Here is a 16,893-nt window from a genome sequence, read left to right on the forward strand (position 1 = left end):
CAAAGCATTTATGACCACAAACATCAAAGACTGCAACAGAAACTCCACAGGATGCAAACTTAATGGGGAGATGATGACCTCATCACAACACACTTGTTCCCTGGGAGGAAAGAGTCACACGTTATCAACAAGCTCTGGTAACAGAGGGTCAGCAGCTTCACCTGCAGCAGAGACGCTTCCAGCTGTTGCTTCCTCTGCTCGGTTTTCTCCAGGATGGCTTTCCACGTTTGGTTCAGATTTTCCAGTTTGCTCCTCAGACTGGAAGCTTCCTCTCCGGCACTTGACTCCACCAGTTCATTACCTGCTTTGTTCACTGTCTCCACTGTCGCCTTGTGAGCCAACACGTCTATCTGGAGAACCTGCACGGATACAGAAGCCAATTAGATTGCCATGTTGGGTGACTCAAGCTCAAAAGGATGTCTCCAAATCTCTACGGATGGGTTGAAAATAGTGATGCACCGAAACCGAAAATAATAATAAAAACTTGGCCGAATACCGAACAATACCGAACATGGTTCTTCAGCAGTTTTTCATTTATTTTGCCAATTTTTTCACCATTGCATAAATCAAATACATTTGATTTAGGCATGCTTTTCAAAGAAAAAAATCTTTTACAAAATTACAAGGTAGAAAATATTTATTGAACATAAAAAAAATGAAATTTTTTTAAATTTCCCAGCATTATGTTGTTTTGGTTCCACCTCCTGGTGAATGTTAGGTAAAATTCTTATGGGGTTAGTTTTTGGTTGGCCAACGATTTATGTAGTGCGCAACGTTACGGGACGGAGCGACCAGTCTATTTCCTTATTCTACAACGCCGTTATTAATTGTTCGTTTTTTTTCCCCACTTATTCCACCGAACACCGAAAGTGTTTTTTTTGCCATTTTCGGCCGAACAATTTCGGTTACCGAATAATCGGTGCATCACTAGTTGAAAACATGATTAAACATGGCTTTCAGTGGATGTGTAAAGGGTACTACTTTAGTGTTATTTAACAAACAAAAGAAAAACACTTATGGTTGCTTTAGAGCGCATTGTTAGTCTGAAATGACGACCAACTCAAAAGGCACAACATAAAACAACCCTGTCACTTTGCTTGGGAACATTTAAGTCTGAAATTATATTATTCAGTGAACGATTCAAATTTCAGGGTGCTTTGACATCTCAGACCCAGATTAGTGGAACTTTCCAACCGTCCCCATCTTCATCTCCACCCAACATAACATCACGCTGCATTGACTATAAATAAATCGCTAAGAAAGAAAAAGAGAAAAAACCGCCCAATGATCATTATTCCAGCCACAAGCTGAAAATGTCTGTAATCTAAACAGTTCTGAACATTAGTCCCTAAAAACTTAAATAAACATAGAGAAGTGGCCTGTCTGAGAAATCGAGGGTTTATCGCGCTGAAACAGTAAGTGTCCGAGGAATTATGTTATGATTGCTGACTGGTGCATTAATGGCTGACGTGCTGTTATGTTACATTTCTACAACTCGCCACAACACTGCATCTAAAAAAGGGATCAGTATAAACTGTCTGTGGCTGAACTACAAGAAAGGGAAAAAACAGTTTGGTGAGTGCCAGTGTGAGCTCTCCGGTCACACGCTGATCACTGTTTCTGACGTTGTGAAAAACTTCAAGATTTTTAATTTTTTTATTTTTTTAATATTTTCATCACGATTTTTTACTATTTTTTTTCCACCCAGTGGTCCTACCTAAGTCAGTCGTGGGCATTGCTCACTAGGGATGGGCGGTATGGACTAAAAAATTGATCACGATAATTTCTGGCATTTATCCCGATAACGATAAAAATGAGGATAAAAAAATACCAATTCAACTCCACCTTTGTAACTATAAATCTATCTCACTCTCAGATCCGCCATGTTTGTTACACAAAAACCTCATCTTCCTTCCTTCCTTCCTTCCTTCCTTCCTTCCTTCCTTCCTTCCTTCCTTCCTTCCTTCCTTCCTTCCTTCCTTCCTTCCTTCCTTCCTTCCTTCCTTCCTTCCTTCCTTCCTTCCTTCCTTGTTTTTTTTCTTCCTTCCTTCCTTCCTTCCTTCCTTCCTTCCTTCCTTCCTTCCTTCCTTCCTTCCTTCCTTCCTTCCTTCCTTCCTTCCTTCTTTTTTCCCTTCCTTCCTTCTTTCCTCCTGCTCTCTCCTTCCTTCTTCCCTTCCTCTTTTCTCCCTTCCTTCCTTCGTTCCTTGTTTTTTTTCTTCCTTCCTTCCTTCCTTCCTTCCTTCCTTCCTTCCTTCCTTCCTTCCTTCCTTCCTTCCTTCCTTCCTTCCTTCCTTCCTTCCTTCCTTCCTTCCTTCCTTCCTTCCTTCCTTCCTTCCTTCCTCCCTCCCTCCCTCCCTCCCTCCACGTACGTTGTGCGTGGATTTAACGCAGAACCATAAATCAGCTTTACACAAAAACATCATAAACGGGAATTTATCGTTTTTATCGCGAGATGACAAATTCTTATCGTGGGGAATTTTTTTGACGGTTTATCATGAACGGTAAAGTATCGCCCATTCCTATTGCTCACCCTCTACCAACCCTGCACTGACCTCAAGTCTCCTCCTTACTTGAGGAGTGAGCAGGCGGCTTCTTTTCACCAGATCCCCCCCACCCCATCTGCCGCCCCGGTTGGCCAGAGGGGGCATGTGTAGCCCAGGACGGCTGCATGTTTTTGTGAGGGTAGCTCACATTAGCTCCCCAAGGGAACACGGGGAGAACATGCAAACTCCACCCAGAAAGGCCCTTTCTCCAACCCCACCCAGGGTGTGGGTGCTGAAGTCATGGGGGAACTAACACACCCTCAGCACCAGAGGTGTACACCAGAGAAGTACAAATACTTCGTTACCTTACTTAAGTAGAAGTTTTGGTTATCTATACTTCACTGGAGTAATTATTTTTCAGACGACTTTTTACTTTTACTCCTTACATTTTCAGGCAATTATCTGTACCTTTTTACTCCTTACATTTTAAAAACAGCCTCGTTACTCTATTTCATTTCAGCCTTAAAAAAAACTATCCAGTTAAATTGCTCCATCCGGATAGAGTGAATTTGGTTGTGGTTGTTTCAGATGTTCTTGTCCAGTTTTGTTCTTACATCCGTTCCCTCAGATTCCTGCAACTAAACTTGGATGTACATTCCAATAAAGGTTAGGATAAATGATAACATGCCTCTGAAGTTTGACTTTTTGCACCATTACAATACTTATAGGCATCTAGTCATCATATCTCCTGCTCTCTGAAACACATGTTAATTCTCAATAGTACACATATATGGTTCTTTAATATATTTGCATTATACTAAGATGCATTCATTTTAAAAGGCTTTTGTCCTTAATGGCTTTTTTCCCCCTTACATTACTTTTACTTTTATACTTTAAGTAGTTTTGAAACCAGTACTTTTACACTTTTACTTGAGTAAAAAACTGAGTTGATACTTCAACTTCTACAGGAGTATTTTTAAACTCTAGTATCTATACTTCTACCTGAGTAATGAATGTGAATACTGAAGACACCTCTGCTCAGCACCCACAGCTTCAATTCAGTGAGAATTGAACCCAGGACCTTCTAGCTGTGAGATGGCTGCACTACCAGCTTAACCACCATGTGCCCGTAAACTTCAACAAAAGGGCAAATGTTTCTCTACTGTCTCTCTATGGTATTTTCCCTAAAATGTGCCACATTTGTTTGATCAATACCTCAAGAATTCGCATCAAGTTGTGACACAATCCTCATTACAGACTATAGCATGAACAACGCACCAACAGAGAATTAATCTACGGCCATCTCGCCCTATATTTATGGATTAAATGAAAAACAGAATTAAGTGTGTTTGTGATTGAAGGTGCTTGATAGAAAAATAGCTTTAAAAAAAAAAAAAGAAACATAAAATAAGAGGAACTCTGTCATACGTGATGCTTGGCAAGCTCTATCTCGATGGCTTTGGGGTCTCCTGCAGATTTCCTCTGCTCGTTGAGCAGCTCCTCGGTGTGGCTCATCCAGGACAGCAGCTCGTCCAGCGCATGCTGGAACTGGCCCAGAGCCAGAAGTCCTCCCTCCAATTTATGCTGGTTTAATGACAGATTGACCCATTATACACAACAGTCAATGAAAGCACTTGACATTCACACATCAACACCATTAAAAGCTTGCTAAATCTACAGTAGATTACCAGCTATTGTTAAATATACAGAGTCAGTCTTTACTGCCATTGTCTGTACATTTTACAGGGTTTGTTGTTTTTTTTTAAATATAAAAAACAACATAGATCTGGTCCAAATGGTCCAAATGGACTGAGTATGTGAAACCAATCACATCCGATTTCATGTATATATGATACATATATATTATATATGATATTGTGAGGAAGGGACAGGACTAAATAAGCGTTCTGCTTCCTCCTGTTCCCTCTCGAACACATTGTTTTGCTGTGTGTTTTATTTTTGAATGAGACTGTTAAATTGTTATGCTTTTATTTTTTTTTATTCTGATGCTTTTAATTTGATTGGGTTTTGTTGTGTTCGAGACAAAGCCAATAAATAAAAAAATAAAAAAATAAAATAAAAAAAATGTGAACTATTTTTTTATGTGATGTAATGACTGTAAACATGGGTGCGCTCCCTGGTTTTTATTTTTATATTCTTTATTTTTATTTTTATTTTTTATTTTTCTGTTAGTGTTTTCAATTACTGTTCATAAAAAATGCCTGGAGGACAGTAGTGACAGAATCATTTAAGTTTAAAGATTGAATGCATAAATGTGTAAGATGGAATACTGCTGTTCTAAATAAAAAGAGAATTTCAAAAAAAAAAAAAAAAACAACATAGAAAACCTATATATATATTGATCTGATAAGGGAGGACATTTAAAATGTTAAAACTAAATATTTATTTTTACCAATGAAAATAATGTAGTTCAAATACACTTTACCTGATCATTAATATCTGATAATTTCACAAGAATTAACTTATGATTTATTTAAATGAAATTAAATACTCTTGATCATCACCTGCCGACTGATGATCTTCTCATCCAGGTTTTTCCAGAGCATCCTGAGCTCAGACATGGGCTCCTGGATGGCGCTGCGATCAGACTCTTCCGTCACCTTCTTCAGCAGGAGCCCGGCCTGGTGGTTCAGACGCTCCATCTCGATCTGGAGCTGGTACGCTTCTCTTTTGTACTCCTGACAAAACCAGAACATGAAGCAGTGTGCTCAGTTAGGCAAATAAAACAAAACTAAAAAACCTACATAGACGTCAGGCTTGTCTTTTCATCCACAATATTTGTCTAAGACACATCAAAGTCTGCGTCTGCTTTGTGAAGCTATTCTTTCACATCTTTTTGTATCTAGACAACAACAAAAAAAATCCCATCAGCGCTCACTATGAATCAAGCATCTAGCTTAAACACAGCTGGTGTTTGATACATCTGCTCTTTCAGCAAAGGTTATAGTGAAATAAAATCAATTAACTAATCATCCAGAGCGGAGGGAAAAACTATTGCTATCATGCTATATTATACTTTAAGACAAATGCGGCAGCCGTTACCTTGAGCTCCACGATCTGCTGCTTCACAGTCTCCAGGTCTGTGCCGACGGGGGACATTGAGTCGAGTTTGTTCTCCAGAATATCCACCCAGTCGAACATTCCCTGAGAGCACAGTCAGAAAACATTGTTACCAACCAACAACAAATCTCAGTACACAGAGTCATGCTTCACATTTGTGCACCAAGTCTAGCAGCTTGTCTGGGCAGTTTAAAATTAGCTGAATATACACAATAAGAGGTTAGAAAAAAGCCTGGATCATAAATTCTATGTCTTTAACCGAAGCAAAATTAAACCAGCTTGTAAAAGATTATTTTCCCACCATAAAAAGAGCTTAGAAAAGAGAAAGAGTTAAAGCTTTAGCTAAATATAGCACAAGTGTGTGGTCGGTGTTTATTGTTACTAAATTAATGGAGCTTTCGTAACGAGTTGAATCACCCGAGACGACTGCACTGTAATCTGTCTTTTCATCCGGGGGCCTTGGAACAATTTGGCTCTCTGGTTGTGAGCTGCCCCACACGGTGAGGCAGCGCTCGGCTTTTACGCTGCTCACCTGTGAAACAAACTCCCTGAATAAATCAGGGCTGCTGAAACGCTCATTTGCTTTAAGTCCAGGTTGACTACAACCTTTATTCGTTGCATGTCATTTGTTTAATTCTGTTTAACTCATGTCTGTATATCTTTAATTTCTGCTTTTAAACTCTTTTACTTTTCTATGCAATTTTTTTAATCTTTTTACATAAAGTCCTTTGAATTGTCTTGTGAACATGTATACGTAAATTAACAAGGACATTGATTTATAATTTTTTTAACATAACTAAATACACCATTATACGACAGAGTATTAGGGCCAAACAAAAAAACAAAAAAAGGAAATTACGAGAATAAAGTCATAATGTAATGAGAATAAAGTCGTAAAATTACGAGAATAAAGTCATAATATTACGAGAATAAAGTCGTAAAATTACGAGAATAAAGTCATAATATTACAAGAAAAAAATTGTAATATATTATAAATATATAAATATAACTTCACAAGATGCTCAATATTCCTCATTTTAGCACAGGGAGAAGAAGCTCTTCCTGTTAGAGTTCTCATAAATTATATTCTCATAATATTACGACTTTATTCTCGCAACATTACGACTTTATTCTCGTAATGTTACGACTTTATTCTCATAATATTACGACTTTATTCTATTACGACTTTATTCTCGCAACATTACGACTTTATTCTCGTAATGTCACGACTTTATTCTCGTAATATTATGACTTTATTCTATTACGACTTTATTCTCGCAACATTACGACTTTATTCTCGTAATGTCACGACTTTATTCTCGTAATATTACGACTTTATTCTCATAATATTACGACTTTATTCTATTACGACTTTATTCTCGCAACATTACGACTTTATTCTCGTAATTTTACGACTTTATTCTCATTATATTATGACTTTATTCTCGTAATTTCCAATTTTTTTTGTCTTAGTTTGGCCCTAATACTCCGTCGTACCATTAAGACAGCTATGAATACATTTTTTGTATTTTCAAACAGTGTAAATGAAATCTGGGTAAACTTAGTCAAACAAATACATTTCTTATTGTGTTGCTTTGAATTCCGTGCTCTACGTACCTGCAGGCCATCTTGAAACTGAACAGCAGCCTGCATGGCGTCGTCCAGTCCCTCTACTCTCTCCTTCCACGTCTTATTGAGGTTCTCCCACGCCGAATTCACCTAAGAACATGACATCATGCATGTGAGTCGCAACATCTAATCGCACAAAGCCTCCAAAGGATCTGTATGTGAAACTTTTGCAGTTTATTACATGGAGATAATGAAAATGTTCAAATAAGGGTGCTTTTTTCGTGTTATCTCTTACCTCGTCAAGACTCTTCTTTATCACGGGCTTATCAGGTTCACCACAGGCTGTCATGAGCTCTGCACCCTGATTTTGAACAACCTCGAGCTCCTCTTGTAACCCATCAATCTCCTCCTTAAATCCCTGTGGGAAAAAAATCAAATCAAAGCATTTTTTAAATCTAAGATAAGTTTCAATAATCCATTGATTGATTTAGTTGTTTTGATATCAATCAATCAATCAATCAAATTTTATTTATATAGCACCTTTCGTCCAGGTACATGAAATACAAGGTGCTTTGACATTTTGATTGAAAAATAAGCATAATAAACAAATAAAAACTGGGAGACCAAAAAGATAAAAACTGGGAGACCAATGCACCCTGACATACAATATAAAATATATAAAATTTATAAAAAGATAAAGGATTAAGGCTAAAAAAAATAATCAGTCCACAACAATAAAAATAATAAAAACATTATAAGAGATAGATAAATAAATAAAACAGATACCTTTAAAAAATTTTAAATGGAATAAAACTAAAACTATAAAATGTGATGCTACATAAAAGCCAGACCAAAGAGATGAGTTTTTAATCTACGTTTAAAAATGTCCACATTTCCAGCTCCTCTCAGATCCTCCGGCAGGCTGTTCCACAGTTTTGGAGCATAGTGGTTAAAAGCAGCATCACCAAATCTTTTAGTTCTACTCTGTGGAACAGCTAGAAAAGAAGAGCCAGAGGATCTGAGTTCCTTCCTGGTTCATAGAATAAAAACATTTCTGAAATATACTCTGGCGCAAGCCCATGTAGCGCTTTATAAACTAATAAAAGAACTTTAAAATCAACACGAAAACTAACAGGTAGCCAGTGTAAGGTTTTTAAAATGGGCCTAATGTGTGCTGTGATAGGAAACTTTTTAGGACACCTCCACGAATTCCTGCTGCTGCTTGACAACGGATGGGTCGACCCCGGGCTCCTCCAGCTCCTTCAGCAGGTCCTGGCTGTCTTTGATGGTGGCGAGGAGAGCACAGTGGTCGCACCAGAACTTTTCCGCCAAGTCCATCACGTCCAGCAGTTTCACCTCTCGTTCCTCCAGCAAGGCCTGGATGTCGCTCCACAAGAACACCATTTGGTCCAGTTTATCTTGAACAGCTACAGACAGAGAAATTAAAGTTATGAATATGATGTATACAAGATAAAACACAAGCCTCTTACATTCAGCATTAACTGCATGTACATTAAAATGACCATTATGATTCAGTTAGTCTTTGATTTTATCAGTTGCTCCTGACATTTTCCTATACAATTCAACTTTATTGTGCTTCAAAAATAACACAATGATGTATTATACAGAAGAATAAAAAGTAATTAAATACCTTTGGCAGATATGTCTTTGTCTGCTCCCTCGGATCGTGCTATCATCTCTCCGCCTCGCTGCTTCAGCGTCTCGTAAGACGGCTGCACCTTCTCCAAATCCTCAGAGACGGCCTTGTTTTCAGTAATCTGCTCCCTGATCTTGTCCACCTCCACAGAGATGGACGGAGGCTGCCGCAGACGCTCAGCGATCCGTCCCAAGGACTCCATCATGGGCTCGATTTTATCATGAAACTGAGAAAATGAGAAAGGGAAAGACCTCAGTTACCGAAGGGAGCTAGTGTTTCTGAGCTCCTCCGCATGTTTCAGACCCGATAGAGCCATACTTAAGCTGATCCTTCAAGTTATTTAGTGAGACTCTGCACAAAGGAGCTGTGTGTCCCCATACAGGTGCATGGTTAAATTACTTTTTCAACACAGCCCAAGTTTTATTCTTGTATGGCTTTTTACTTAAGATACGACTGGAAAAGGAGTTTGATATTCTGATCTCCACTTTATCGAGATATAAATAGTTCATTATTAGGGCTGGGCGATATATCGAGATTTTAATATATATCGATATATTTTCAAACACGATATGGTACGAGACAATATCGTTTATATCGATTTAAAAAAAAAAAAAAAAAAAAAAAAAAAAAAAAAAATTATGATTTTGATATAGCTTATTTTGTGACAAATTGACTTGAATGTTTTATTTGAGATTTGCACAAATGTTTTGTTATTTGCACAACTGTCAACCTCAGTGGAAAAGTCTGCCTGTTACTGTCTACATTGTATTAATTGTACAGTGTAACAAAACTATAAATTGAGGAAATGAGCCTGAAAGAAAGAAAGAAAGAAAGAAAGAAGAAAGAAAGAAAGAAAGAAAGAAAGAAAGAAAGAAAGAAAGAAAGAAAGAAAGAAAGAAAGAAAGAAAGAAAGAAAGAAAGAAATGAGCCTGAAAGAAAGAAAGAAAGAAAGAAAGAAAGAAAGAAAGAAGAAAGAAAGAAAGAAATAAAGAAAGAAAGAAAGAAAGAAAGAAAGAATGAAATGAGCCTGAAAGAAAGAAAGAAAGAAAGAAATGAGCCTGAAAGAAAGAAAGAAAGAAAGAAGAAAGAAAGAAAGAAAGAAATGAGCCTGAAAGAAAAAGAAAGAAAGAAGAAAGAAAGAAAGAAAGAAAGAAAGAAAGAAAGAAATGAGCCTGAAAGAAAGAAAGAAAGAAAGAAGAAAGAAAGAAAGAAAGAAAGAAAGAAAGAAAGAAAGAAATGAGCCTGAAAGAAAGAAAGAAAGAAAGAAAGAAGAAAGAAAGAAAGAAATGAGCCTGAAAGAAAGAAAGAAAGAAAGAAAGAAAGAAAGAAGAAAGAAGAAAGAAAGAAAGAAAGAAAGAAAGAAAGAAAGAAAGAAAGAAAGAAAGAAAGAAAGAAAGAAAGAAAGAAAGAAAGAAAGAAAGAAAGAAAGAAAGAAAGAAAGAAAGAAAGAAAGAAAGAAAGAAAAATTTTAATGATTTTGATATAGCTTATTTTGTGACAAATTGACTTGAATGTTTTATTTGAGATTTGCACAAATGTTTTGTTATTTGCACAACTGTCAACCTCAGTGGAAAAGTCTGCCTGTTACTGTCTACATTGTATTAATTGCACAGTGTATTTTAATTTAATTGTTATGCAGGAAAGGGATATTTGTTTTATTTTATTCAAGAAGCATTTTTATTCTATATATGCAGGCAGTTTATTTTTATTTCATTTGTTTTATACATTTTGATATTGTGCAGACCTCTGTTAACAAAGGAACCTGTGTGACATTTGGCACGAGGCTTTGTATTAAAACTGACTGTTTTTTTAAGGGTTTGCCTCAAAAAAAATGAAGCTAACAGAGATGCTATGCTATAATGCTTTGGGGGAAACCCCAATTAAGGCACAGAAAAAATATCGAGATATATATCGAGTATCGCCATTTAGCTAGAAAATATCGAGATATGACTTTTGGTCCATATCGCCCAGCCCTATTCATTATCAAAACTACAACCAAATACTTTGGCTTCACGGGTCAAATACACATCATAAAAATAAACCAGTAATAATCTGCTTCTCACCTGTGAGGATTCTGAGATGGCTTCATCCAAAGTAGCAGCTCTCTCTTTAACATCGGCCTTGAGTTGGGTGTACAGCTGGTCACTGGCTGTGTATTTCTCTCTGATGGGAACTCCTTCCCCTGGGCTGATTCCAAGTAACTGAGGGCCCGTCTTATTCATCTTGTCGATATGGGGCTTGTGCTCGGCAATCAGCTCTCGCATTTGCTGAAGAACACATCACATGTTCATTTGAATTATTCTCCTTTTTTTTCTAAAAGTAAAACTCTTGGGGAGCATCTGTCCATGTTGGCATCTTACCCTGAGCTCCTCTTGCTGTTGCCTGAGTGTCTCGTACTCGATGGCAGGTGGGGGTAGCTGGCCGAAGGTGCTTATGGTCTCCTGAAGCCAAGGCCACATCTCCTCATACGTCTCCCAGAACTGCGTGGCGAGAGACTGAGCTCGCTCCAGCTGCAGGTAGCGCTCTGAATTCAGCTGACTCACGACACCATACTTCTCTAAGATGGTCTGGGTTTTGGCCTGATTAAAAAAACATAAAGTTCAATTAGCTAATGTGTACTTTGCTCATGAATATTTATTTATTTATATATATATATATATATATATATATATATATATATATATATATATATATATATATATATATATATAAATAATATATTTAAATATTATTTATTTATATATATATATATATATATATATATATATATATATATATATATATATATATATATATATATATATATATATATATATTATTATATATATATTATTATATATTATTATTATTATTTATTTATATATATATATTAGGGGTGTCACGGTACACACAAGTCACGGTTCGGTACGTACCTCGGTACAGGGATCACGGTTCGGTACGGGTTCGGTACAACGGGAAAAAAAAAACAAGGTCCCAAATGTATAAGACGAGTTTTTTCTTCCTTTATTTTGATCATAGCATTTGAAAGTTAAAGTTTGTTCAATTGGCTACAAAACTAAAAAGCATCTCTTATTAAAGTGTAAAATAAATAGAATAAAACATTTAACTTGTGCATTAGTGTTTTTAATTTTACCACGGACTGGTTTATGTGAGCGCGGGATGGGACATTGTAACGAGGCTCGAGCACTTTTAATAAATACTTGAACCCGGGCTCCTCTACTGCTGCATATGGGCAGAGCCGTCTGGGGGCGGAGCATTCTCCATGGGGCCCTTATGATAGTCATTTTAACGTTCAACAACACCTCATCCTACCCATCAAACAACATTTATTCTCACTTTTATTGAGCCAAGCCTATAGGCCTATGCTGCAGAAAGCAGAGTAAAGTCACAAACTTGTTCAGAAGAACACACACACACACACACACACACACACACAGAGGCCTGACAGCTGTCAATCACATGGCTCTGAAAACTCAGGTAGTCACGGACTGACTCAGTTCATTCTTTGATACAATTTAAATACAAAAAAAACATAACTGGTCTAAATTACACAATCTATCTAGATAGATAGACACAGCGGTCTATAACATAATTTCTGAGCTCTATAACAGAGAATAGACTCGGCGGTCTCGTTCACAACAACACAAAGCTCATTAAAATAGGCAGCTGGTCAAGAAACTGATAAATAAATTATTTATGAAGGTTACACTCACTCACCAACGGTAGTTGACTCTTCCATAACCCAAAATAATCCAGGTAACGTGGAAAACGGGGTAACATTCAAAACTTTTTACAAATTTAGTCCTCTTTTAAACTTTAGCGCTAATCTCCTTCACTGTGACTGTTAAGGCTGATTTATGGTACCGCGTTACACCAACGCAGCGCCTACGGCGAAGGTTGCGCGTCGCCGCATAACCTCGCCGTAGACTGCGCCGTACCCTACGGCGTATGCTCTGCGTCGATTTAACGCAGAACCATAAATCAGGCTTTACAGCCAATCCGCGTTGGCACACGGCCCTGATGCGTTCAGGACAGTTGTAAATTAAGAATTAGAACATTTTATAGTTATTATAGCCTACAATTTATGATGATATATGAATTGCACATATATTTATTGATATGCACAGACTAGCACACATTTAGGTCTGTAATGGAACGTGACTGTTGATATTTATAAGGGGGAAAAAAAACCATGATTGATTTTTTTTTTTTTTTTTTTTAACTCAGTCAGACGTATTCGCCGTATGACTGCGTGAACCGAACCGTGACCCCCGTACCGTGACGGGAGGGGGACGAATACAAATACCGTTACACCCCTAATATATATATATATATATATATATATATATATAAATAAATAATAATAATATATATATATATATATATATATATATATATATATAAATAAATAATATTTAAATATATTATTTATATATATATATATATATATATATATAAATAAATACATAAATAATAATAATAATAATATATATATATATATATATATATATATATATATATATATATATATATATATAAATAATATTTAAATATATTATTTATATATATATATATATATATATATATATATATATATAAAAATATATATATATATATAAAAAAATAATAATAAAAAAAAAAATAAAAAATAAAAAATAAATATAAAAAAATAAATAAAAAAAATAATAATAATAATATATATATATAAAAAAATAATAATAATTTATATATATATATATATATATATATATATATATATATATATATATATATATATATATATATATATATATATATATATATATATATATATATATATATTATTATTATTTATTTTTTTTTTTTATTTCACACAATCTTTTACCTTCAAGGATTCTTTCTCCTCTGGGTTTCTGCTGCTCATAATGGCCTTCCCTGTTTTCACAATCTCATCCACAGCATCTTTGTGCCTCATGATGTCCATGGACAAAATCTGTAAAAGCAGAGAAGCGAGTTTGGCTGAATGTCGCAAAACAAATGACTGGTTTTACTTTGTTTAAAACAGACCTTTAACTACTCTTATAGACACACACACACACACACACACACACACACACACACACAGTGTCATGGGCTGACCTTCTGTGCTTGGAGCTGGACTGTGGTTTGGTCCTGCTCCAGCCTGATCTCGCCCATCGACAGCAACTTCCCTTCAGCCTCAGCTAGCCAGGATAATTCGCTGTCTGCTGCCTGCTCAAACTGGGGAGAAAAAAAATATCATAAATAGAAGGAATGAGACGACAACCAATAAAAGACAGTAAAGATGACAAAACGCTGGTTTAGTAAATTCGCTGGGTTTACCTGCTGTGACTTGAGGATGTTGGCGTTGATCTGGTCGACCTGCTGGGTGATGGTGTCCGCAGACGGCTCTAAACCGCTCATTATCCTCAGTCACCAGCTTGTCCAAACCCTCTCGAATGTGCCAGGGGATCAGATCAGGAGCGAACTGCTGAGCTCATTCAGCTTGTCAAACACTGGTTTTTGGTCTTTGGTCTCCTTCAGCAAGGCCTGAAACAGATTACATAACCTCAATCCCAATTGAAAACAACTTGAATGGGTGTCGATCTTTCTAAAAGGAATCAGTAAAAAACATCTCATGCAGGCCTTACCTTCTGCTTGTTTTGTGAATGAACTTGCTGTTCACCCACGGGGCTCCTGATCAGCAAAAATGCTGATCTCAGCCTCAGCTTTCTCCAGCCAGGTGCTCAGGTCCTCGTGGGTAACCTGCAGCTTGGAGGAGAGACTCAAAACCCCGCTCCAGGTTCTTCAAAACACTGTCACTCATGGGAGTTGATCTCGGCATACTTTGTTTTTATTCCGTCCAGTTTACCCTTGGATAACAACCACCCTCGTCACCTGTAGACAGATGTGTAAAAACATCAAATGTAGTTAGTAGAAACTCTGCATCCGCATACATCTTTTTTTTTCTTTTTCTTTTTTTTTTTTTCAAAAAATTGTAAAATTTTGACATATAAAGATTATGGATGGTTTTAAGAGTTATGGTGCAATGCTTCGTTAAAGATAAATCTGCATTTGGATTTATAAGGTAACTGCTAAAAAACGTTTAATCACTGTCTTGTCTTTTCTTTCCTACTTTTTCAAGTTCCATCTTCGCGATCTTAGTCGTCCTTTGGCAGAATTTGTTCATTTCTTTTTCTATTTTTTTCTTTTTCTCTAGGGGACTAATAAAATATGGTAGACTGCCAAGAAGGCTGGTGGAGGAAACACACTCAGACACCACCATGCACACACACACACACAAAATCCCTCTGTTGCAAGATTAAAATGCATATATATGTGGCTTTTGGGTTTTACCAAACTTGGTATTAACTATTAACATATATATGCAGACAAGGGAAGAGAAAAGAAAGGTCAAGCACTTAACAAGCAGCAATTTGGGTCATTTAAAGTTTGGGCTGGTGCTTAAACCGAGCAACATCTGTGTCACTTTGAGTGTTGAGACTATTAATGTTTTACAAATTTTCCTCCATCTGGGTAAGTACACAGACATGCTCTAACAATTTAAATTTTTTTAGTCAAGGTTATGAAAAAAAGTGTTATCTTATCTGCCGGCAACAGAGTAGTGTTCCTCTAGCTGATCCAATTTAAAATCCACAAAGTTATAGTGATCTTTACTAAGATTTACAGTTTCAGGTGGTGGACCATGATAGTGTATTAGATTAACCGCTTTACTTTGTTATCAGCTTTTCCACTAAGATAAGCTTCGTTAACTGGCTGCTGAAGTACTATTAGTGTAAATCACAAAGACCTAACGCTGCCAGTGTTCCCATCAGTCAGCGAAACAGCAAATAGTAGGGCTGTGCGATTAATCGATTTTAATCTAAATCGGATTTATTAATCAAAATCGATGTTAAAAAAGTAAAATCGGAAAATCGATTTTCCTTTTTTGCAGTTGGATACATTACAGACAAAGCTCGTCTAGTCATATTTGTTTGGTCAAGAAAATTGTTAATGTTGTCACTTTACTAAACTCAAGGAGGATTTACAGTATCTTTCAATTGCACTTCATTCCCAATAGGGAAATTTGTTTGTTATTTTTCTTTAAAAATAAAGATAAAATATTTGAAACAATTTATTCCGTTGTCTTTTGTAGTTTTACCAAAAAAATCGAAATCGAAATCGAAAATCGGGTTTTCAGAGAAAAAAATCGGGATTTTATTTTTGTCCAAAATCGCCCAGCCCTAGCAAATAGGCACTTGTTCAACAATTTCTGAAACTGAGACATGCCTGTTGTTTGCTTCAGTAGCTCCATCCCATTAGAGACGGCTTGGTCAACATTCTTCTTCCTCAGCTCAATATCACTTTGTAGATTCTGAAAAGAAACAGAGTCACTGAGAGGCACGAGGACATGCTCCAAATTAAGCAATGGAACAATTCAAATTAACTGAAAGATGATGGATGCAACTTAAAAAAAAAAAAAAGTGAATGGATGGCCTGAGGAGGAGTGAATACCCGTTGTTCAGCCAGCTGCTTTTCAAGAGTGTCTGTTTTGTAGTCTTCCACGGACACTTCGCTCAGCCGCGAGTGGACCTCACAGAGCCAGTTCATGAGGGCCACTTCATCCTCTCCAAACAGACTGGGCGTTTGCCAGAGCTTGGTGCAGCATGTCGGCTTTCCTCCTGCATCGCTCCTGCAGCTCTATGTAACTGGCCTGAGTGGTGTCCCAATTTGGACTGAATAAAATCCTTATCGTCCACAGAGCTCACAGTTTTGAGCATCTGACCCAGACTGACGGCCTGAAACAGGTCTTTGCTGTGATTCATAATCTCCTCCTCTAAAGCCTGACCCGCAAGGGATGGAAAACGGGCCAAGAAAAATATGAAACAAACAGAAAGCACACAATAAAACAAAAGCAAGAAACTCAACTTAAATAAAGTGAGAAATGGCAGATGCAAAAATTAAAGTAACTAGCAGAATAAATCAAACTGAAATGAGGAGACAACAACTGAAAGTGATCAATAAAATAAAATGCTAATGAGATGCAATGAAAATATTACCTTGTGCTGAGAAATTTGTTGCTCCAGCTTAGATGTCTCGGTGCCG

At 36.6% G+C, this 16,893-nt stretch overlaps 1 protein-coding gene across 1 annotated transcript in view; it reads right to left on the reverse strand.

Annotated features, from left to right (window-relative positions):
- dst (dystonin) overlaps positions 1 to 16,893 on the reverse strand; it is a 158,832-nt gene that overhangs the window by 20,672 nt on the left and 121,267 nt on the right. The window contains 23 exon segments of the mRNA XM_061746058.1: positions 162 to 359; positions 3,912 to 4,067; positions 5,009 to 5,182; positions 5,547 to 5,648; positions 7,182 to 7,283; positions 7,429 to 7,551; positions 8,334 to 8,560; positions 8,785 to 9,016; positions 10,854 to 11,057; positions 11,151 to 11,369; positions 13,655 to 13,762; positions 13,909 to 14,028; positions 14,131 to 14,190; positions 14,192 to 14,265; positions 14,268 to 14,337; positions 14,439 to 14,483; positions 14,485 to 14,595; positions 14,598 to 14,677; positions 16,078 to 16,162; positions 16,303 to 16,425; positions 16,427 to 16,513; positions 16,515 to 16,631; positions 16,848 to 16,892. Coding sequence (XP_061602042.1) covers positions 162 to 359; positions 3,912 to 4,067; positions 5,009 to 5,182; positions 5,547 to 5,648; positions 7,182 to 7,283; positions 7,429 to 7,551; positions 8,334 to 8,560; positions 8,785 to 9,016; positions 10,854 to 11,057; positions 11,151 to 11,369; positions 13,655 to 13,762; positions 13,909 to 14,028; positions 14,131 to 14,190; positions 14,192 to 14,265; positions 14,268 to 14,337; positions 14,439 to 14,483; positions 14,485 to 14,595; positions 14,598 to 14,677; positions 16,078 to 16,162; positions 16,303 to 16,425; positions 16,427 to 16,513; positions 16,515 to 16,631; positions 16,848 to 16,892 — 2,862 coding nt within the window.

This window comes from Cololabis saira, chromosome 17 (assembly GCF_033807715.1).
Source record: "Cololabis saira isolate AMF1-May2022 chromosome 17, fColSai1.1, whole genome shotgun sequence".
NCBI classification, from domain to species: Eukaryota; Metazoa; Chordata; class Actinopteri; order Beloniformes; family Belonidae; genus Cololabis; species Cololabis saira.